The 23,004-nt window shown below is 36.1% G+C and overlaps 1 protein-coding gene across 3 annotated transcripts in view; it reads left to right on the forward strand.

Annotated features, from left to right (window-relative positions):
• Window positions 1–23,004, forward strand: part of OLA1 (Obg like ATPase 1) — a 94,245-nt gene that overhangs the window by 38,970 nt on the left and 32,271 nt on the right. For all 3 annotated transcript variants that reach the window (XM_066322794.1, XM_066322795.1, XM_066322796.1), the window contains 3 exons: window positions 4,537–4,712; window positions 16,850–16,930; window positions 17,205–17,302. In XM_066322794.1, coding sequence (XP_066178891.1) covers window positions 4,537–4,712; window positions 16,850–16,930; window positions 17,205–17,302 — 355 coding nt within the window. The remainder of the gene's footprint in view (window positions 1–4,536; window positions 4,713–16,849; window positions 16,931–17,204; window positions 17,303–23,004) is intronic.

The raw sequence follows: 23,004 nt of genomic DNA on the forward strand, positions 1-23,004 counted from the left end.
TTTCACTATCGGGGAAGGTCATTGTCCGTAGGTCATACTGTCTTGAGAACACAGTGGTGTGGCTAGTTTTGCAGATGTTAATTGTGAATATACTTTTTAATTAGTATTATTTTAAAATTATTAAAGTGGTTAGATCAATTTGTTGTTTGTTGAAATTCCAAAATATCACAACAGCTTTTTTTAAGGATGAATTTTTTAGCACGACTTTGAAAAAATTGATTTCTTAATGAAAGCTTTGGATGCTAGACCACAGAGCTCAGCTGCCAGTAGCCTGGCAGGTGTGAGTGTACCACAGAGGATATTGTGTGAACAAGTTGCTAACATGTTTACAAAAATTGAGGCCTCATTATGTCAATAAGAAGACAGACATACCTTGTTTGAGGTTCACCAAATTTAAACACTCCTCATCGTCAGTATAGGCTTTACGTCTGACACGTGGCCATGTTTGCAGTCTCTGTTGTTCTACAACTATCCCCTTCTAGTCCTTTGCTTCCTCATCCAGATGCCCTGTTAGTATAATTTCAGGGAGCCTTTGCTCCCTCAATTTTCTACCAAGGTCTCTCAAGCTATAATCAGCTTGAGATCAAAATAAGACTACCAAATGTCTGTTTTTCCTTCTCCCCGTTATTTATGTCATAGATTCTGTTGTCATAAGAGAGCAGCATCAGACAAGCCAGTCTGAGGAGTTCTTTGTCAATGTTTGTTTTTCATTTTTCTTCTTCAGCATCCATAAACTAACTGATATTGGGATTTTTTGTCTTACCTGTTCCTTCAGAAAAACAAAATTCTCATTTGTTTGCTGTCATCTTGTATCTCAAGACCCACCTCCCATTTTCCCTCTTTCTTCCAATTCAGCAGTTTTTAGTTTCATCGGGCTGCTTTTCTAAGTAATGCACGATATCAGCTACTAGTCTAGTGCTACTCAGTGTTCATAGCCTGTGTCCACCTTGTGCATCATGTTCATTGTACAGCTGTTGCAATATCTTTATCTTTAACTGGACAGTGATGGGATTCTTAGTACCCCATTTGTTGTACTTTTAAATAAAGCCTTTGGGTTTTCTGTTTTGCTGCTATATATGCTGCAGGGAGAATGGGGCTATCATACCATCTTCCCTAACAAAAGAGAGGTGTAAAGACCTTGCTAAACAGGGATTTCACACAAAGGCAGAAACACAAAGTAATAAGTAGCAGCATGCTGCTAACAATCTATTTCAGCTAAGATTTGTAGATTAAGATTATAGTACTTATTTTCATCACTGAAAGTTGTAAATAATATGCACATTTTCTTGTATGTGTTATTTATAAACTCAGTTTTACAACTCCATTTTTTCCTACTACTTTGCATTTTTATATAGGCAGTTTTTAAAATCAGGTACTAGGTAAAACATTTTTCTAGTAACTTAACTTGCTAGTTTCTCACAGCTGTACTTTTTCCGAGAGATCTCATCTCTTGCTCAAAGCCTAGTTCCTGAGGTTACCACCAGTTCTGTCTTGCTATGTCTGCATGCAGCTCTGCAGACTGGAATTGAATTCCCTACAGGGCTCAGTGTCATTTGTATCAGACCATCACTACAAAGCAGGCTGGAGGCTGGCATAATAGATTGTTCAAGATACACCCCACATGGATACTGAGACAAAGTAAAAACTAAGACTCTTTCATCGTAGTGGTGTCATCTGCCTTTTCCTTCCCTTCTTCTTGAGTGTTCCCCTGTCGTATCTCTAGCTAAGGCTGTTGGTCCGAGCATGATCTGGTTTAGATTGATGACTGAAGTTGACATTGAGAAACTCTGAACAAGAGATTGACCAAAAAAGCTCAGTGCCTGTTGGCCTTGAAGAGTCTCTCATTTGTACCAAGATGTGGACATTACTGCCGGTTTGGTCTTTTGTTTATAAAAAATCGAAAGCTACTACTTTCTTGTGGACTGTGTCAGTCTAAACGGGAATTCTTCTAAATGTAGAATTGGAAATTTAAGCTTGAAATCCATGGCATTAATGGAATATACAACCAGTGTTCATTCATTCCATGAGAAGAGTCAAGCAAACTAGTGAGGAGGAAAGGCTCTAGTGGGAAATCATCAGCTGAGAGGGGCTTTTTACCCGAGCAAGCAACTGCCTGTGCCAGACACAGATCTCTTGTCATCATGTTGCCTGAATGAACTGCAGGATGGCTGCTAACACAGGCATGACAGAAGGAGGAGACTTGAAGAAAACTTTGGCAGAACACTGAAGAGTCCATGGGTTAAAGCCTTTTTTGGGCTGGGAAGAGAGCACAAAGGTGAAGTTGTAGAGTCAGTTTTATAGGGGTGGAAATGCACTGAATTAATTGGGTTTGGGTGAATAAACAACAATTCCTTTGTGAAAAGAAGTAGGAAGATGTGAAGAAATGAAGCTGTTGTTGAAGAAAACAGAAAAGTATAACTAATCAATAAGCTGGTTTTTGTTGTTACTAATTTACCTTACACTTGCTTTTTCAGGAAAGCTTCATTCTTCTTTAAGACCAAGACCGGCTGTTTACTTTACTTTTTATTTTTGTGTTCTAAATGCAAGATCTTTGTAGTCGTGCAGCTTTTCTTCTGACTTAACAGTGTGGGATTTTTTGTTGCTTTTAAACCCATGGACACCAGATGAAGAAGGATGTGAGAATGTATTATTTACATACTTTTAGCTGAATGAATGCTGAGTATCTGTTGAGAAGGCTGAGGAAAATAGACTTTTTTATCTGTGTGGTGACATCTTCCTACTTCTACCCTTTATATTCAGTATTTTCCTTGTAAATTAGAACAGAGCTGTTAAACTCTTTTCTAGTATTTGCTCATCTGAACAGCCTATATCTCATTCGGTCAGGTGTGTGAGTAAGGATTTATGGAAGACAAGGTATGATATCTCTTCTTGATTGCCTAGCATTGGTATAGATTAGTGTGGAGTGTTTCCATTTAACAGAGCAGCCTGTTCTCCCATCATGGCCAGCATCAGATTTGGATCTGTTGCTGAGGTAATTTTGGTTGTACCTAGGCAGTTCATGGATCAGCTTTGGAGAGAAACATTGAATGAGGGATGACTTCTGATGACGACTATTTGAAACGCTGTTCCTAAATTTATGTAAAAAATAATTTTGATATTTGATTATGAATCAACATTTTAAACCTGTGTTCCATGTGCACTGATATAAGAGCTTTGTTGCTAAAGCCTTGGTTTTCAGTAAGTTAAAAGAAAATATGAAGTTTAAGATGTGGATGATCATGATGAACCCCCACAACTTCCTGTATATCAATTAAGAAATTGTGTATTGTTTACCCTGTTTTCTATCTTTTTCACTACAAGAAATGTCTTGAATTTCTTTCCTGTGTAAGAAATCAGTTGATTTTTATTTTTGTAATGTTCAAAAGCCATTCTTTTCATGCTGGAATTCTTATGCATATCTTTAATGTTACAGGTTAGGCATGCAAATACCCTGAAAATTGATCCAGGGAGAAGTAATAAACTCTCTTTAGCTGTTAATATTTTTATTTTTAAAACATGTGTTGATTTTTTTGGGGGGGGGGGAGCAGGGTCTTTTGTTTTTTAAATGATGCTGCTCATCTGATAATTTCAATCCTAGTTGAATTATGTTGCCAGATTGTCATCAGAAGGGCATGAAGTCAGCACACATGCGTCAGTAATATCTGGTTGTTTTAACCTTATGTTTCCAGTTGGCAATTTGAAATTATGGCTTCAACTGCACTTTAAATATGTGATAATAGCATGTGTTTCTAATAAGGGCCAGCACCATTTTGTTCAGATACTGTGAATGGTTGTCACTCATATATGACAAATGCACCTTCATCTGCTTCTTTGATGGCCCCCTAAAAACCATACCCTCAAATCAGGCCGATGAAATTAGCTGCTGTGTAAATTGTGTGTCTGAGTGGTTCATTATCTAATCACCGTCAGAACCACAGTGATAAAGTAGATTGAAACAGGGACGAGGTCTGCCAGATGATTTCAGGCCTTTTTTTCTAAGCCCTGTTTCCCTTGGAAACACTAAGAGTCGTTCAGAACTTCAGAATTCTTTGTCTAGAACTTCTTCATTTCTTAATGCGTAAAATTGGGCAGCCAGTGAGGTCTGCCAAGGTGATTTGTAAGGTTTTCTTTCCATGATTCTTGTAGTCATTACTGTGTGTATTAAAATGTTCTGCGATGTTCAGTTTTAGCTACCATGTTTGCTACTTCTAGGTTAGATATTGTTAAACACACCAGCTGTTTTCAGGAAACGGCTTTAGCCAATTCCTTTTGTAGGAGAAACTCTTAAATGCTTTAAGTCCTGGCCTGAAAAGGTAAAGTGCTATGCTTTGTATATACAGAGAGGGAGCTTTGGATCCTGGAGTTGATGTGTAAATTAACATACTAAACCAGTATGATATAAAACACTGCACAGGACACTTGTACATGGGCAGGATGACTATATGGCCTTTCAGTTTTACTCATTATAGTATGTTCTATATATATATTTTGTGTCTTTTTAGCTTAATAGGTAATTTAAGTGTTCTTTTGTTTTAGGAGCATTTGAAGATGATGATATCACTCATGTTGAAGGAAGTGTAGATCCTGTTCGTGACATTGAAATAATACATGAAGAACTTAGACTTAAGGATGAGGAGCTGATCATGCAGAGCATAGATAAGCTTGAAAAAGTAGCTGTAAGAGGAGGAGACAAGAAATTAAAACCTGAATATGTAAGTACATGACCTATAAAAGTAAATCATTAATTCCTCTTGGCATTGAATTGAAATACTTGTATTGTTGGTTTGTCTTATTGAACCCACATACGTAATACAAAACACTACCACCGTTGTTGTTGTTATTATTATGAGTTGAAAAATACTAGAATGACTGGCTGTACTCTCAGTGTAAGATTTCGTTGATGTAGCTAAAGGTAACTTGAAAAGTAACTGTTTTCTTGCTGGCACAGCTTTGTATGAGAATGGCCAATCCTTTGTTAAACTTACATCAATGTCTAGTTCTAATTCAAAGTTACTTCCCACTTATTCCTGCTGTTAAGTTCTACTATGGTGCTGATATTAGTGTTCCTATAGCCAGCAAATGAATGTGTTTTTTGGTGTGATTTTAGTGCATGTTAAATAATGACTGCTAGTTAAAATTAATTTTAGAATGTTGTTGGGGAAAGCTGTTTAAATGAGCTCAGTTATCACAGGGCAATATGGTGTTTCTTTGTAAATTAGCAATGTATAATAATTAGCAACTTCAAAGTATATTTTTTGCAAACTGGTATTTTATTGCCACTTGTCTTTTGAGTTCCCTACACTTTGCCAGTAGTCTGGTTATTAATTTTTCTTTGTCATTAATATTCTATAAATATTTCAGGTGGTATATAAAATGCATTCTCTAATTACTGCAGCAGTTTATCAGTGTGGAAATAGATTATTTATGTCTAGTAAGTTAGTATTAAAAAATACTGTTTTCTCAGATGGATTTTTCAATAGTAAGTAGTAAGAAAAACATTGTTACATTGGTGTTGCTAAGTTGATTTATCAATATTGAAGTGCAGTGAAATTTGTTGGCCCTACCTAGTGTTTGGAAACAGACAGGAGCTGAAAGCAAACATCCCTCTTCAAAATATTCAGCTTCATGATGCAGTGTTAAAAAGCACTTCTTTGGTAGCCTCTGTTGGTGAAGAATTAGTCTTCATGTGGCGTGAAAAGTATTTTATTTCTTGATTCATCTGGGCCAGAAAAAACAGCTTTTGTTGGATGATTTAAAGGCTTTCATGTAAGCCCAGAGAGAGAGAACCTTCATTTAAGAACCTTCATTTAAGGTCTTATCTGTCATGCGAACCCAGCCCTGGGTACATGTGGACAGTGATTTTTATCTTTTACAAAAGGTTTCACATGCTTAGAGGAACAGTGCAGTTTATGCCTACAGTTTCAAATAGCATCCACACAGTATTTCACCTTTTAATTCATGTTAAAGAAAGGAGGAAGCAAAAATCCTGTCCGTAGCGAATTCAAAGTTCATCCTAAAGCTAAATTTTACATTGGTATAACATGATGAAAATGAGGAGTGCTGTGATGCTGTTCTGCCCCAGCCTCGAGCTCTTCTCACTTTGTTGTGTGGCTGGCTTTGGAAACAGCTTTGCTCAGCTCCTTGTGGTGGAACGTTCCTATCTAGTTTTTGAGTGTACCTCTCTGGATGCTTTGAGGATTTTATATCACAATCTGTGTTCTTCCTGTGTGAAGGAAGAAGTTGGCACTTTTGTGATTACAAAGAATCATAACTAAAGTGGTTTTAAATAGAATTTGTAATAGTGCTCATGTAACTTAATGGGTGGTAGGTACAGTTATGATTGTATGACAAGAGTTGCTCTTACTAATTTTTTAACTACAGGAAGTTGGTATGTGTTTGAAAACAGAAAATGTCAGATTATTCTCAAATTAAGGGAGACACTAAATAAAAACCTCAAATCTAGAAGTGCAATTTAAATTAATTAAAGAAAAATTTCAAATCTTTATTATTAATCTGTCTCTATCCAGCTTCAGTTTCTCATCCATTTCTTTGGCTCGTCCTTCAGTCTCCTACTATTACTTCCTCTGTAGTTCACCTGTCAAAATTACTTTGTCACCTTGTATTTGTAACATGCACTTCCTGTCATTTGTTGTGCTTTTTTAATCCTGTTTTTGTGAACACAAGCACAGAAAACATCAGGTTCTTGAAGTCACGTTGCTCTGCCAGTTCTGTTCCCAATAATAGCTGTTACACATGACCAGTCTCAGCTGAGTTTGTCAACAACAATAGAGGTTTCAAAGGCATGGAATTTCTTTGTTTCCAGGGAAGGGGTGACTGAACAGAATAGGGAGGCACAAATTAATGCTTCCCTTGAGACAAAGGCAGCACATAGGAACTATAGTTACTAGGAAATCTCTTCAAGGAAGTGTTGTGGGGCATAATGCCTGTGGATCTTGCTGATCTTGGACCTTCTTGCTTGTCTTCCCTGTGACCTGTATGCTTGAATTGTAATGTATATACACTAGACTTCCTAAAATTGACTTTTTTAATGGTGAAGGACTGTGAAAGCTCTTCTCCTGGTAAACGAATCCTTAGGTCCAGTTATGCAGCTTCTTGAAACAGGTTTGTGTAGCTATAAGACTATACCAGCAGCTCTTGGGCATTTCCAGCCACTACTGAGCTTTAGATGTTCATCCACTGGGTTGTGAGGCGCTCCTGTACCATTTGCCTTACCTCTTTTCCTTTCATGTTTTGTGCTGCAGAGAAGGCCTGTGGTTGCATTCTATACAATATACTATAGTACAGTATTGCAGGATTTACCATGCAGTAAATGACTTACAGGTCTAAGAGGGAAACCATGTGGGAATGGTGACAAAAGGAGTTAAAGATTATGCCTTCTTCCTAAAGTGGTAGCCAAATGTTAGGAGTGCATTTTGGCTGTTTGATCAGTCTTCACTTCCCAAATCCATTGCATTCTGCGTTTAGCTTGTCTGTCACAGAGAGAGTTCACTGTCCAGCACAATGTTTCCATGCAGCTTGCAGCTACTGTTCAAGTCTTGCTCTTTCCAGGGGGAAAAAAAAAAATCCTGAAGAGACAGTATGGCCTGAAATGAATACTTTTTTCCAAACAGGTTGTCTTCAAAAAAAGAGAGGATGGGACAGAACTGGGAGAGAACTTCTCAGGATTTGCCTTTTTAAATTATTTGCCAGTACAATACACAGCCATTGCTAATATCCTGTTTTTAGCAGTATTCTTCTTCTGTAGTAGTGATGTGGAACAAACAGCTCTTGTCTGTGCACCGAGTGTTCCCAGTCATTTTTCCTTTCAGGAAAACCAGGGGGTTATGAAGGCAAAAACATGGTATGCATAGATTGGGTTTTTTTCATCATGATGTTAAAATTTTATTATCTCTCTTTTTTATTGTTTTCTTTCCCCCATTCCTTTTGGAATTTAGCTTGTCTGTCACTAGCTACATTGTTTTCTTTTCCCCCATTTCTTTTGGAACAATTCAAGGTAAAGATGCTTGAGGTCTTGATTCTCAAAAATTTCAACTGGTTGAGAGTTATAGAAGTCATTTGTCTTGTTTTATAAATATGAATTGTCTGCTTGAGAAGGTTTGCTTTATCAGTAAGCCACACAATTGTGACTTGGTAGTCTGAAATCTCCAGAAAGGTTTAGGAGGAGAAAAATAAACGATTGTGTGTGTATCAGTTGACAGTACTTAAATCCGAGATTTGTACTTGATTGCCTGCCCTTCTGGCATGGTGTTCTAACTTGCTAATTATAATTTTTCCTCTGTCTAAGCCCACATTGCCTTCAGGTGGTAAATTCACCTTTGTGCAGTGACCTGGCTTGGCAGTTGAGTAGTGTTAACTGTTTGTCCTACCTCTCAGAGAATTGATTTTTCAATCCCCTGTCAGCAGAAATAAAATAGCTGACTGTTGTTAGGGAGCTATCAATGAAATAATTTTCAAGTTCTACTTAAAAATCAGTGGTACAATATGGTCTAAGATCACCAAAATGTAATGTTGACATAAGCTTGAAATAGCTTCTTTTACACATGTATTTTTTTTTGCAAGTATTCCCACTGCCTTCTCAGAAATGAATGTCTGCTATTACTAAGGGTAATAAAAGGGTAAGTCTTTCAGACTTGATGTACCTTTAAATATTATTTTGGCTATAACCTTCTAAAGAGGAATTATAGATTAAAAATACTCCTGTTATTTGCATGTATTAAAACAGTGCAAATATTATTTCAGAAAGCAATCAGAGTACTTTTGATTTCATATTTTAAATCTGTCTGGTGCTGGTATATGCAGAGACGTGATAGATATTGAGTTAAACTTTATTATTAGCTTATTACTCGTCTGTCATTTTGGATAGCAAGGGATTTCAAAGTAAAATTCAAATATGCATGACTTTTTAAATCAGAATGTACTAATGATAAAATTAATTTATTTTTTTTAAGTTGGTAGGATTTTTTTCCTGGTGACAGAAGTGTTCAATACCATCTAAAACACTTAACTTAACATTATTGCAGGATTCTCTTCCAACGTCCTTCCAGCCTGATTCAGTTCTAGTCCTTAGAAATTGATAGCTCTGCAACAGATAGCTTTTCCTTCAGCCATTTGTTAGTGCCCAAAGTGTTGAATTCCAGCACACAAGAATTCTTACAGTAACATTATTGAGATCTACATATCTGACTATAAGGATATTGTTTGTAGTTGAGTTGATACAGATTATTGATAGTAATGATATGAAGATACAATCTTTAGGTCAGAATCACTGTGCACAGTGTTTGAACTTCCAATTTTCAGTTGAAATGTGGCCTACAGTAGGTCAGGATCAGCGTTCATGGGATTTGAACTTCCAGTGTTCAGCTGAATGGGATGCTTTCACAAGTCTCCATTGTAAAGTCTGTCATTTTAAAAATAAGATTAGTTTATCAAATCAAGCAAGTTTTGTAACAGGAAGAGCAATTGCAGTTATGAAGAGAGCAGTTGGAGAGTCCTTCTTAGTGTAATGGTACCAGAACCATCCAGTGCATATTCAGCTTAAAAGAAAGGCATCAAACTTGGTTTGTTACTGTGATGGGCAATGACCTGATAATGAATACTTACACTCTACCTATGGTCATTGTATTTGTCAGCATATATGTATTATGAAGAGTAAAGCAAAACCTTCCTAATGATGGTTTAAGTAGCTTAAATCCTTTCCATTCTCCTCCCTTACATTTAATGTATTGATCCTATCCTGAGAATGTAGTAACTGTCTGAAGGATGTTCTTGTGTTCATCATTTGTTGTTAAAATCACCAATATGGTATGGGAGATACTTCACATACATCAGAGAGCTGGTAGAGTCAGTTTCTGCTTATTACCGATATATACTGGATGAAAATCTTTCCTCTCTGCAATATTCTGATGAATGTGATGGTGCCAAGCAGAATTCGCTGACCTCTTGCTGCAAGCGCTTGCCAGAGTTCTCACGGATGGATGAACTCTTATTTCCTCTAACTGATGATGTCAGTTGGGAATGTTCACCTTTCTTTCATTCCAAGTTGAAGAGAAATACAGGGATAAATTGTATAATTTTTTTTTTGCCAGTTTCTTTGGTCTCCTTGTGTGAGGAGAGTTTGAGATGCCAGTTTATTCCACAGGAGATGGAAAAAAAGGAGCAGTGTACACTACACTGTTGACATACTCTCTGCTGATGGCTTTTACAATTGCTAACTTAAATCATAGGGAATCAAGAAAATATTTATATTCTTAATGCATATAATTATGCCTAAAATCTTGAGTGGACCATTTACTGTGCTTAATGTGGTATTTAGAGGAAATTAAAGTTCATTCTGGAGAACATTTTGACTGTAGCATGGCAGATGTTTGTGAATTGATTGGTAGTAAAGCCTGACTTAAAAGTACGTAATGTGTTAACACACGTTTGGATTTTTCTGGTATTATCAGTAGACAAAGAGAAGTCAGGGCTTAAATACTTTCTGTCAAGGCTGATCTTTCCTGTGTATATTTGACAAGTAGCTTAAAGTAATTAATTTTGTAAATCATGTCTCCCTGGGTATGTCTAGATCCAGGCCATTTTAAACTGTATATGCATATGCCAAAATAACACTATATAAAAATAGCCGTATTCTGAAAAAGACACATTTTTCATTTGGCTCAATTCACACAAATCTACAACAAATACAGTCACACATGGATTTATTTGGAAATTTTTGTGGGTTGGTTAATCCAATAAGAAAAGTTTTGTGCAACTCTGCAAAAGATATTTCATTTTACTTTTCAGTGCAATTTCCCTGTTCTGGATTTCTGAACTGCTGGAAATAATCACTTGTAGATAAACTGCTTTCTGTATTCTTGCTTGCTTTTTTCTTTGAGAAGCGACAAGTGGCCGAGTTGTTTCATGTATAATATTGTAGAGCCCACAAGGATGACCCACACAGGAGACTCTGGGGATTATTGACATGAATTACCTTGCTTGGAATGCCTGTAGGATGTTTTGGGTGAAAGTGCTTGTTGTGGTTCATAAACATTATTGGCATCTAGTTCTAAGTAAATCTTACATCATGTACAGCTTGTACTCGCTCTGCAAAGAGGTATTAAATAGAAGAAAGGATAATACACTTGTCCTAAATCCATTACTTGTCCCATTGTATTTTTATTAAAGTCAGTGAGCAAGGGAATTGTAAGAGATTAGACATTGTTTTGTACACAGAGGAGCTCATTGTGACTCCGGTTGATGCAGTACCTGGCTTGTTCTTTTTCCTGCACCCACCTGCTACAGCTTCTGTAAGCACTTACCATAGTGAAAATGATCTAGACTTTTTTGAAATTGCAAAATTTGTCTTAATTTTCCTTTAAAATACCATTTTTTTAAACAGTGTTTTTAGAATTAATTCTTAGTATGTCGCTTCAGCCTCAATCTTCTAAATCACCAGAAAAGCTCCAGGAAGAGCAGAGAGCTGAGGCTATGTTCAATAGAAGTGAAAAGATTTCCAAGGAAAGCTGTGAATAGAAGGACTCTGGGCTCAGTGCACTCCAGACACCTTGTGTTAACAAGGAAAATTGTGTGTGCTCAGTAAATTGCTCTTGGTGCAGCACAGTTAAACTAGCTATGAGTAGCTCAAAAAACATCGTTCTCTGTTTGTATCTGAAAAGCCACTTTGAAATTTCGAAGGCTGGATGGAATAATAATTATCCAGTTTCAACCCTCGCATATCCCAACTTTATTCTTACAACTGTGTTTGAAATGGAATGTAATCTCTTATGGGAAAAATTAAACTTTATTGAAATATTTTCTGGCTAGGGTTAAATTACTTTAACTTGTATAGGCTGTGCCAGTAAGTATTATCTTTACTGTTTAGAAATAAGACACAGCTTTAGTCTGTATTTGTCAAGCCTTACCAGTCATTTGATTTCTCTATGCTAGTGTGAAAAACCCTGTATATGTGAGGTTTCTGTTACATATACATATACATATACATATACATATATATATATATATATAAAATGCAATAAGAATAAAAAGCTTAGAATTTAAGAACACTAAGTCTTCATGTATAAGCACTTTCTCAAAACCTCTGGTTTTTCTCCATTTTTTCATTATTTCAGCAGAGATAAGTGTAGAATGATTTCCATTGGACATTAGGCTATTTAAATACTCCAGTGTAGTCTTCTAGTTACAGTACAGTTCATTGGCTTGTGACCCTCCAGGCTTCTCAGTCACTCTGGCAAAGGGAAGTCCTCTATTGGTAAATACTGTATCCACCCTCCCTTTGTCCCTGCCCAGCAGTGTATGAACTTCAGTGTTTCATTTTATCGAATGCATCATTTGCTTTCACTAAAGCTGTAGGGCAGTTCTGCTCCCTACATAGGTTTCTGTTAGTAATTTATTATTCTCAGAATGTGTGTGTCATTAACATGGACTTTTTTGGCTGTTGAAAGATGGTAACCAGTGAAAGGCAGAGTTTGTTTGGAGTGCCATCAGAAACACACACACTGGGGTTTATATTTACTGTTGTATTCTGAGATCTACTCAATAGGTGGTGTTGACTCCATTTAGTATATGCAGTGATTTATTAAAGAAATACCTTCTGCCACTGAGGCAGGTTCTTAAGGGAAGTCAGAATATGTTATTTATATACTGCCATCTTCATTACTGATATGCAGTGGTATTAGACTTTGGAATGAAAGGAGAAGAGCTAACTAAGAGCTACAGATAATGTTTTAGGTGCTCCTTGTAGCTTTTCCAAGCAGCAGAGCAGTGTAAATGATAGAATTTTGAATAATTGAAACATTTTAATTTAAAGTATTTAAATGCTTTTGAAGCTTTTAAATAGAGATGGTAAGCTTTTGAATATTCTAAGTTTTGAAGGGAATGATTAGGGTGCGGCAAAACACTCCTTATTTCCCTTGGTGGGGGGAAAGACCCTACTGTACTCATAGTGGCTCTGTCGTAGTGGAGACATTTGCACTGCCTGCAGGATCACAGGGAATTCACTTGCACTTTGAAGTGTGAAGTGATAATCCTCACAACTGCTTATTTCTTTATTAAATTTGCGGAAGTTAATTACATGCCCTGGTAATTTACAACAGAAAAAAAAAATCACAATTCTCTGATGCCAAGTAGGCAAGTGAGTTTTCCAAGCTTCAGTTTAGTCCCTCTTGCTGTAAGAAGAATTTGGCATTGGCACACATTATTGCTATCATTCATCCAGAAAGTCTATTAATGTATGCACATTTTTCTATGCAGTAGTGTCTCATGAGTAGGTCTTGGTAAATCTGCTATATGCAATTTACATGTATATCATTATTTTATGCTGCTGGACTTACTGTGAATGTCCTGCTTAGCATTCGTGGATTGACTACTTGTGATCTTCGAAATATGAGAGCAGGACGTAATTAAAATCACTGTGTTTCATATGGCTAAATATACTGAGTATTCATATGTGCTAAATATATTGCCATGCATATAGTCAGAAATTAACTGATTTTTAAAACAGTGATATTCGATATTCATTAAGTTTGCTGTATTTCATATGCCTTGACAACTGTAAGCAAATTGGAATTTGGAGGGATTTTTGGTGGCATTCTGAATGGGTCTTGTTACAGTGTTGCTAGCTGGAAAACAAGAGTACCCCTCTCATCAAAGGAGGCAAAGTGGATCATTCTGTTGGTGACAGATTGACCTCAAAGTGTACAACTGGAGAGGCCAGATCTAATAAAACAAAGCTGACCATTGCTCTGTATTCTGTTATTAAGCATATCAAAGTTAATTTGAGTAGTGATTAAATGTGTTTAAATGACTGGTACAGTGATAGAGAAGATAAAAAGATCAGATTGTACTCTTTTCACCAGTCCTAAATAGAAGCAAATAATTAAAAAGGGTGCTGCATGAGAAATAACCCAAAAATATTCTATTTGGATGTTTGTTTAGAGTATTGGGGCAGCTGAGGCCAGAAAGAAATATGCGGCAACACAAACCTTTCTTCATATTGTCATTTCTGTTTAACAATTTCTTGTTAAGGAGTTAAGTCCCATTTCAGTGGAACACCACCACTGATGCAGGGGAATCTTAAGTTCAGCTGACACATTTTTAAATTTCTGGGCTGTGTACCTTACATTCTGCATGGTGTGACTGCTGCCCATATAGTCCATCAGAGAACTTCTTTGTGTCTCACTGCTTCATCAGCTTTATACAAAAATGCTACATTTGCTTACAAGTTTCCATCCTTTTATCTAAAGAAAGTTTTCCAAAGCTTTGCCAACTTCCCTATAAAACCAAAATAAAATTTTGAGTATACAGCTGTCAGTTCTCCCCAGCATATAATGCTGTAGGTCAGCCTTAGCTGTGGAAGTTGTCCCTATAATCACTCCTTTAGAACAACAGTTGCAAACAGCACCAAGTCAGGTACATAAATGAGAACTTACTAAATATTAGGTCAGTGCCAAAATGGATTTAGACTGTGTGTCACTATAAGAATGTGGAAGAGAGGTTTTGATTGGCAGCTCTGTGCTTAGATAGGCTTTAGAAAGGCCAGATTTTATTTACTGTGTTGATGCTTAAAATTTTCTGGAGGTTCTGTGTTTTGTAGCTCCCCTTACAGTGTGATTACAAAACATTTCATTTCTGCTTAAACAGAAACTTAAAAGTTTGGCTCTGGTGACTTCTGCTATAGTGGTTTTTTTTCTGTCAATTTTTTATTTACTCCAGTTTATATGTAGCAAATTGATGTTGTGGGAGAAACTGTAATGCTGAAAGCCATGTGGTAGGTGCCTACAGAACTAATTCAAAACCCAAAATAGAGTGCAACCAGAATTCCTTCACTGCTGAACAGGAATCTTGGTGATTGTCTTGATTTTTATATATATCTATGTAAAGAGAAGCTGAGGATAAAGATCTTAAGTGAAAAGTACTTACGGGTAGAATTGCTTCCCTTATCTTGTTTATACTGATTAATTAAAAAATAGAAAACACATAGGGTTAAAGATAAGATGGTACCACTGTTTTCTTCTTTATGTGTAATCTTGTTGCATGTCTCTACATAAGCTGTTCTGGCCACTCATCATAGTAACCAGCTGGGCCATTTCACCTGCTGGAGCCATTAAAGAGGACTCTCTCCCCCTAGATTAATCCCCTCCGACATTAGTTTTTTGCTCTGACAACTGGAGCAGGCATTCAGAATTTGCAGGTGGCCAGTGTGACGCACATAATTGCCTACAATTTTAGGCAATGAATAAAAATGGTCTACATTACTTGTCAAAGGTTGTATATGCAGTGCCAAGTGAGATCTATGGGAAGCCTTTTAGGGTTTAAAGAACAGTTAATAGCAAAGCTGCACAGTGCTTTTTTAATCATAATGCATTTGTAATATAGCATTTTGATCTTCTCCTTGTAGGAAATGGTGTTATATTAGCCACTTTTAAACATTTATGAGTGAAATTCAGTTATAGGAGAGTAAAAGTGATTATTCTTAGGCAGAACATGTTAGATTTCATTAAAAGTTTTAGCTTGCCCCTTCCTTATTAAAATCTGTGGGGAGTCCTGTTCCTGGAGTGTTTCAAATCAGGCTCTGAAGATTTAGAAGAGCTTTTTCTTTTATTTTTTTCCTCCACTAAAGCTACTGCAAGACTAGAAAAGACAGTAGTAAATACTGATGTTATTTGTGGTTGTTTATAAATGTACTTCAACTGCATAGCATTAAGTGCAAAAAATGTTGTGTGCTCAACAGTTCACAGAATGTTTCCTTGTATTTTAAAGATCCTAATGCTCAGTTGCATCAATTACAACTTTAAAAAATGCATTATTTAAAGCATGATCATAAATTATCTACAACAAAAAATAGGCAACTCTAAAATGTACTACTCCTAGAAGAGCCGAGTTTGACCTTTCAGACCCAAGAGCCTTTTATTAACACCTGCCTGTAAGGAAAACCGTGCCACACGCAGCTTTCGGATTCACGACCACAAAACTGATGAGGAAAGGCTTGAAGGGTTCAGTTTGTGTCACTTGCTGTTTGCCGTTTCCATTTCACAGATGATTAATCTTTCTGTGAAGAAAGGCCAGAGAAACAAAGCACATTGGGCTCTTCCTGCAGTTACTCCTTCTGAATGCACACTAGCTTGCTAACTAAAAGGCCTTTAGATTTCCTGCCGAGAGAGATGTTCTGAAAGTGAATGCAGCTGGTTGGAGGTCACCAGTGCAAGGCTCTTGCCATTGTGTAATGGAGGCTTTGGCAGGTTTCATTTTGGGGGGAGGAGGGAGAAGGTGTTGGCGAAAAATTAATGCGGAATAAAAAGGGCTTTGGCGGTTTGAATTAATTTCTTGAGGGTGGATCATCAATAATAGGCTCCGTTTCTTTTGCTCACAATTTAAAAAAAAAAAAAATATTTGCTGTGTTTTGTCCCACCCATTCCCTTTTCTTAATGGCATGTTTATATTGTATGTGGTCTCTCCCGCTGGATGCTGAAATGTTGCGTCTTACTGAGTTCGAAAAGCAATCTAAAATGTACTGATTTTTACATATATTTTATGAGCTCTGCTGATGTTCTTGGTGACAAGAGATGATACTTGAATACTGTGTATGTAACTTTCTAAATGTGGGATTTGGATGACTTTAATAATCCATATTGCTCTTTAGTGACTTTAAAGCAGCAATTTCTGGTTTTCTGGGAGAGTAAAAATTTGTTTCTAAAAGGTATTACCTAATTTTTAGTTTATGTGTATGTTTTGAATCTTAATTGATACATGCCTTGTTTATGGAAGAGAATAGTCTTGATATCCAGCTGAGTTTTTGACTTTGGTTTTTTTTTTTTTTTTTGATCTTGCATAGGACGTAATGTGCAAAATCAAGACATGGGTAATAGATGAAAAGAAAGCTGTCCGCTTCTATCATGATTGGAATGACAAAGAGGTAGGCTATAAATATTACTCCATGAATTGACTTCTAATTTTGATACCTGTTACTGGTTCTTTTTAAAGTTGTTGTTGGTGGGTTTGTTTTTTTTTTTTTTAAGATTTCGTGCTAGTAGTGTATTGAATATTAAATAGCTGAATCTATGCTTCTCTGTGATTCATGTATTATACTTGAATTCTGTAGCCTTCTCAGATGTGCTATGCGGAAAGTGATCATAAAATGAGTTGGTGTAAACTGTTTTTAAAATTCTCCCCTCTATTCTTACTTCCAGATTGATGTTTTGAACAAACATTTGTTTTTTACTTCAAAACCGATGATCTACTTGGTTAATCTGTCTGAGAAAGACTACATTAGAAAGAAAAACAAGTGGTGAGTTTGTACAGGTTAAATGTCTAAATCTGTATTTCTGTTTCACATTTTTCAATGGTCAGTAATTCCTTTCACATTTAGATCACCAAGAATATTAATTAAAATATCTATATGAACTGATCTTGTACTTCTTTTACTTGTTATGCTCCCATTGACATGCTGCTTGAGTACAATGCATATGGTGAAACCTTGACTGAAACTGCAGAAAAGAACATGCTTTCCATCCTTACATTTTAACATGAATCCATTAACTTTGAAGAAAATAGATTACATTTAGAAGTACTAATTTAAATAAGCATATGGCTCTATCATGTTCTATAAAGCTGGTTGTCTGAACAACATCTTTTTCATTCCAAAAGAATGAATTGAATGCCAGAAGACTAAGGCTATGTGAGTTGCCCTGAAGTCTTTCAAACAAAATTGCACATTTTAACATTACTCTTCTGTTTGCAGTTGGGTGCCTGGCTTTCTTACCACTTCTTGTATGTTGCTTGTGGTTTACAGACCTCTTTTGATGGGCTTTAATGCCATGAATAGCTCAGGTTTTAGTCAGGTGTTTCTGACATCAATATTGTGACGCAGGTGCGTGATGGTTACAAAATCAATCTGTCAGACATTCAGTGAACTGAATGAAGATCCAGTCCTAACAGGGCAGACATATGTTGGGAATCCACTGTTGAGAAGTACAGCATTTAGTATGTCATTGGAAGCTCTAGATGGCATAAATACCACTCAGTGGAGGAGGGAACAGATTGGGTAGTTAGTATATGATGAAGGAAAATCTATAGCAGTGTGTTTAGTTAAAAAAAAAACACCCAACCAAACAGCAAATCTTTTCTTACAATTCAGAATTTTAAACACTGTACTTGCGAGACACTTTGAAGATGTATAAATGTATGTTTGTGAACAGATATATGCATGTAACTCATCCAAACAAATCAAAAGTATCTAAAGCGGAATATCTGAATTCTCCTAAAGTACACCCTCTGTTTCTCCCTGTACTTCATTAAGTACTTAGATGCACATGGTTTCAATTTTCCATTAAAAATTCTCATTTCCATATGATATCAAAGAGTGAGAAGGCTTTAAACTGAAAAATAAACATTCATAGACTGGAAGCCAAAACAATAATTAATGTCAGATGGTTAACTCCAATAAATCATTAGAATAAATTCTGTGAAATTACTGCAACTAAAACTGTCCTTTTGATACTCCAAGACATTTTGTGTTGGTACTAAAGAATAAAATTTTACGTATTTTAATAGCAAACCCTCTCAGTCCCAAGCACAGTCTTCAGAATAGACTTGACAAGCAATATAATCATGTAAGCTCTTCATATTTGGCCAAAATTGTGTAATTTTAAATTAAGTTTTTCCTCTAAATATTTTTTGGGCACGACAATTTAAATATAAGAAGTGTTTCTACCCAAGGAAGTCATATATAAGTCAGGGTAGTCATATTTGCTCTGTTGTTGTAAGGCGATACCTTTTTCAATGTAAAAATGCTGTGGTTTGTTAAGGTTTACTATAACAGTACGGACGTGGAAGTTTATGTGAAAATGGATGAGTTGGTTTCCCTGTCCAAAAAAGGATCCTCACACCTGTATTTGGATGATTACAGGTAGAGCTCACTGGCTCTAATTGTACAGTAAATACCATTTCCCAGACCCTAATGGTAGCCAGACTACTTAGGCGACGCCAGTCTGTGATTTAGCTGTCGCCAGTCACCCCATGTTTTTTGTGAGACTAGTTGTGATGATGACATAGTTAAACCCAATTTAAAGCAAATCTTTGGATAAATTGCAATTTTTAATTTGTAAAAAATCAGATGTTTGAGTTGAGGAGTCATATAATGAAGCCATTTAACTGTTTCTATTATAATTAATGATTTAGTTCTTAAAAAGTATACCCAGATCTCATGGATGTGAGTGTAATTGTAGCTGAAAGATCAAAGCCTGGGTATCTGAGTGATGTTCCAGAAGAGAATTTACCACATAGCCATTTTCAGTACAGTTTCTGCCTCCTGCTGTTCCTATTTTCCCTCAAGCTAGCCATTGACTACCCCCTGTGCATCCCTGCTCGTAAAAAATGATTGAGGAAGTATTTGTCATGTATTTATGAGTGGGAAACATTGTGTGATAGGGAAAGGCATCTACTAGAACCAGAAAGATTGCCATTTCCTTTCCTTCAGCTGCTCTGCCACAGTTTCAAATCCTCTGTTTATGCAACATAGCTTTTATATTTAAGAGCAGAATAAATGTTTTCTATGAAGGATGCTAACGGTAGGCTTCTGTCATTTATGTGGTGCAAGCAGATGTAAATGATTAGAATATATTTTACTGTTAGATGCCACTTCGTGATTTTTGTTGTTATTTTGAGGGGTAGGTATTCATATTTGAAATACAAGCCACATTTAGTTATAGTCATTCTTTTCAAAAAAGCTTATTTCTGAGCTTAATTCATAGTATTACTATAACAAAGGTAAGGTTAATGCAGGAAATGCTCAGCCATAGATTGTTTTTGTCAGACTTTTGTAACTGTGGAAGTGTTTAAAAACAGCAAATGAGAGGAGAGACTTTTTGATTTTGGTTGTAGAGGAAAACTAAAATTGTCTTTGTTTTACTGGGCCACTCTTTCAGAATTAATGAACATTATAATTGTTAGTTAAAACATACTTAAATTTAAGTGCCAATGTGTTATTTTTCAATCCAAGAAAAGAAGAAAACACTGTGAAAGATAGGACTATTGTGTGTTTGAGTAGGTGTATTGACCTTTTGAAAGATGTAAAAACTGGAATGGCTCCAAGCAGTTACTTGCTGGTTTTAACAATGTTGAATTAGTCATTCAGTTGATTTATGATTAAGACCTAGCCCCTGAAGAGAAGCTGACATGGCAGCTGTGTTAGTTGCACTTGTGTTATGATCAGATGACAGTAATCTTGATGTTTATAGGGGAATCCACTGAAACCATTCTTAACACATACTGCTGTGCTCTAAATGAGTATTTAAACTCTTATTTTAATAATTTCTAATTTATTTTAATCTGGATCTAATACCTTAACCATGGTATACTGTATTTGAGTTTTACTGTGAAAAGACTCAAAAAGAGGAGCAGTAGTAATAATAATGAGTTAAAACTGCATTCAAGTCCCAGGATGTGACATAAATCCACAATATCAGATTTATCAGCCCTTGATCTAATTTAAGCTTTACATTTTAGTCCTGCTAAAGAGCATGCTCCACATAGGGTGGATTCTAAATATGAAATATATTGAGCTAATTAACAAGTGAATTCAGTGGACCATGCTTAGCATTGTGTTTGGTTTGGTATTTTACGTGGAGCAAGCACTGGAAATACTGTATATGTTAAAGTCACATAACTGGTCTTTTGACTGAACTTCTCAGGTCCAATAAAGTGAATTTCATCCGACGCTAGACTGTAATTCAAAAAGCCAATTGTGTTGCTAAAGACTTTCTAGTATCTCTAGCATTGTAACTAAATGGTCTGAGACTTATTTCTGGATTTCTGAACATTGTTTTCTCTAATATAATTCAGACTTGTTGAATATCCAAATGTATGTTAACATTGTTTTAAATGTTTTTTTTTCAAAATGTTACAGTAGGCATTCTCTTAAAAATGTTGATCGGTGTTGATAGGATAGGGACCTTAGTGTTTTGCTCCTGTGTATTTAGAAGAGTGAGGTATATGTCATAATAAATAAAAAATTGCCCATTAATTTTCATAGCATTTTTAGTGTTCTTAAGCTAGAGGAGGTATAATTAGGTCAGATGAAAGGTCCATCTTTTCTGGTTTCATGTTTCTGACAGGCCACTAACAGATGTCCAGGGAAGATTATAGGAACAGATTAAACAAACAGAGTATATGCATCCAGCTTCTTGCAATCTGTTATTGTAGAACTGACTGAGTCAGATATGATATACTTGTGGTTAATACTTTGTGACTGATTTTTATTCTATAAATTTACCCATTCACCTTTTGAACCCAAGTATAGTTTTTGGTATCCCAATATCCTGGAGCAGGGACTTCCACAGCTTAACTATGTGCTATATGTAGAAGTATTTCCTTATGCGTGTTTTGGATCTGCCACATCATAATTTCATTTGATGCCCCTTAGATCTTGTATTATGAGAGTGAATAATCCTTTTTTATTCATCTTTTTCATACTGCTTCAGATGTTCCAAGTATTTTTTAAAAATGGAGGGGGTAGGGAAATGTGACATGAAGAAAGAAATATCATGGGTCAAGCGAAACACTCCATAGGTTTGAGTATGAATTAATCTGTTTCACTCAGTCCTTCATTTTTAAACTAGTTAGAAAACAAAGTTATAAATGGAGTTATTTATTACCATTTATGGTAATAAATGGAGACTTGGAGTTCTTGGTTGTACTTCTGCAGGTGTGGATGGTTAGGCAATTACATTTTATTCAAATAAATGTATTTGAGAAATAATTTGAAGGAATTTTAAAATCGTAACTTGTAATGCCAAGGTGGTGTTGAGATGTTTTATTGACATAGCTGCTTAATGGTTTTAAGGTTATCTTCTATGCTGAGAAATATGAAAAATAATATTTTTAAAAATACATTACAGTTCTTGTTCCTGCATTACAACTGAAATGCTTTAAAAGATTATTAAGAGATAATATATGCTGTCTGGGTATAAGTAAAATTTTGCACACACAAGTTGAGAAGTCAGATATTCAAAGCTAACCATATCCAGAAGTTAGGCATCCTGCTACATCTTTGCTGCCTGACTGAGAGAGAACATCTTACAGCTCAGGCTGTTGAAACTATGTTTTTCATGGAGCACTTACCTAGTATAGTGGGGGATAGTGCATGTTGTTTGCTTAATAAACAGTTACTCTTTATTGTGTCTTATACAAATGAATTAATGAATGCAAATTAATTAGTCATCCATCAGCCAAATGGCAGTCTGTTTTCTTTCTAGTACCCTGTCTTTGATATTGTCAATTGACTTCTTGTAGTCTTCTGTTTTACCGATTCCAGTGACTTCATTTAGTTATTCTGTTCATCCCATACTTTTTGCCCCACCGTTTTCCTAACTGATGTGTTCTCCATGGGTTCTTGCCAGATTCCCTCTCCTTTGATTTCATTCCATTCTTGCTGGCTTAGTTCCAGTCCAGTCCTTTGGTCTGGATGATTTCTTTCACCAGACTTCCTGCTTTGCTTCACTTTCTTTTGCCTGCTCCTCTGGAGTCCCCTGTCTGTTTGAGTGTGAATGCATATTGTTTGGGTAATAGCAGGTATTGGGGCAATGTCTTTAAGCATGGAAAGATGGGTCCCATTCTCAGCCTCAGTGTGTAACCTCACTCCAGATGCAAAAGCACCTTCCTGGAGTCTAACTTCAGTCCAGCATTCATCTTTTGCCCAGGTGTGGTGATTTATCTCTGATAGCAAGTTTGCTCTGTGCCAAATGTCTTGGTTCCTATGTATTAGTACAGTAAAAATTTTCAAGTAAATATCTTCTGTATGTTTTAAAAATGGTTGTATGGTGATGGTTTTTTCAAAAATTATGGTCCACCTGATTGCAGCATGCCACTACTAGATGGCTAAAGTATAGGTTGCAAGGTCAGAAGATAAAACCTCAGTAATTTACTTGGAATGTGTTGATGCATGAACTAGTAAAGAGAGGAGAGGTCATAGTAGAGGGAAACCTGGATTTT

The sequence above is a fragment of the Sylvia atricapilla genome, chromosome 7, assembly GCF_009819655.1.
Source record: "Sylvia atricapilla isolate bSylAtr1 chromosome 7, bSylAtr1.pri, whole genome shotgun sequence".
In the NCBI taxonomy this organism is placed as follows: domain Eukaryota; kingdom Metazoa; phylum Chordata; class Aves; order Passeriformes; family Sylviidae; genus Sylvia; species Sylvia atricapilla.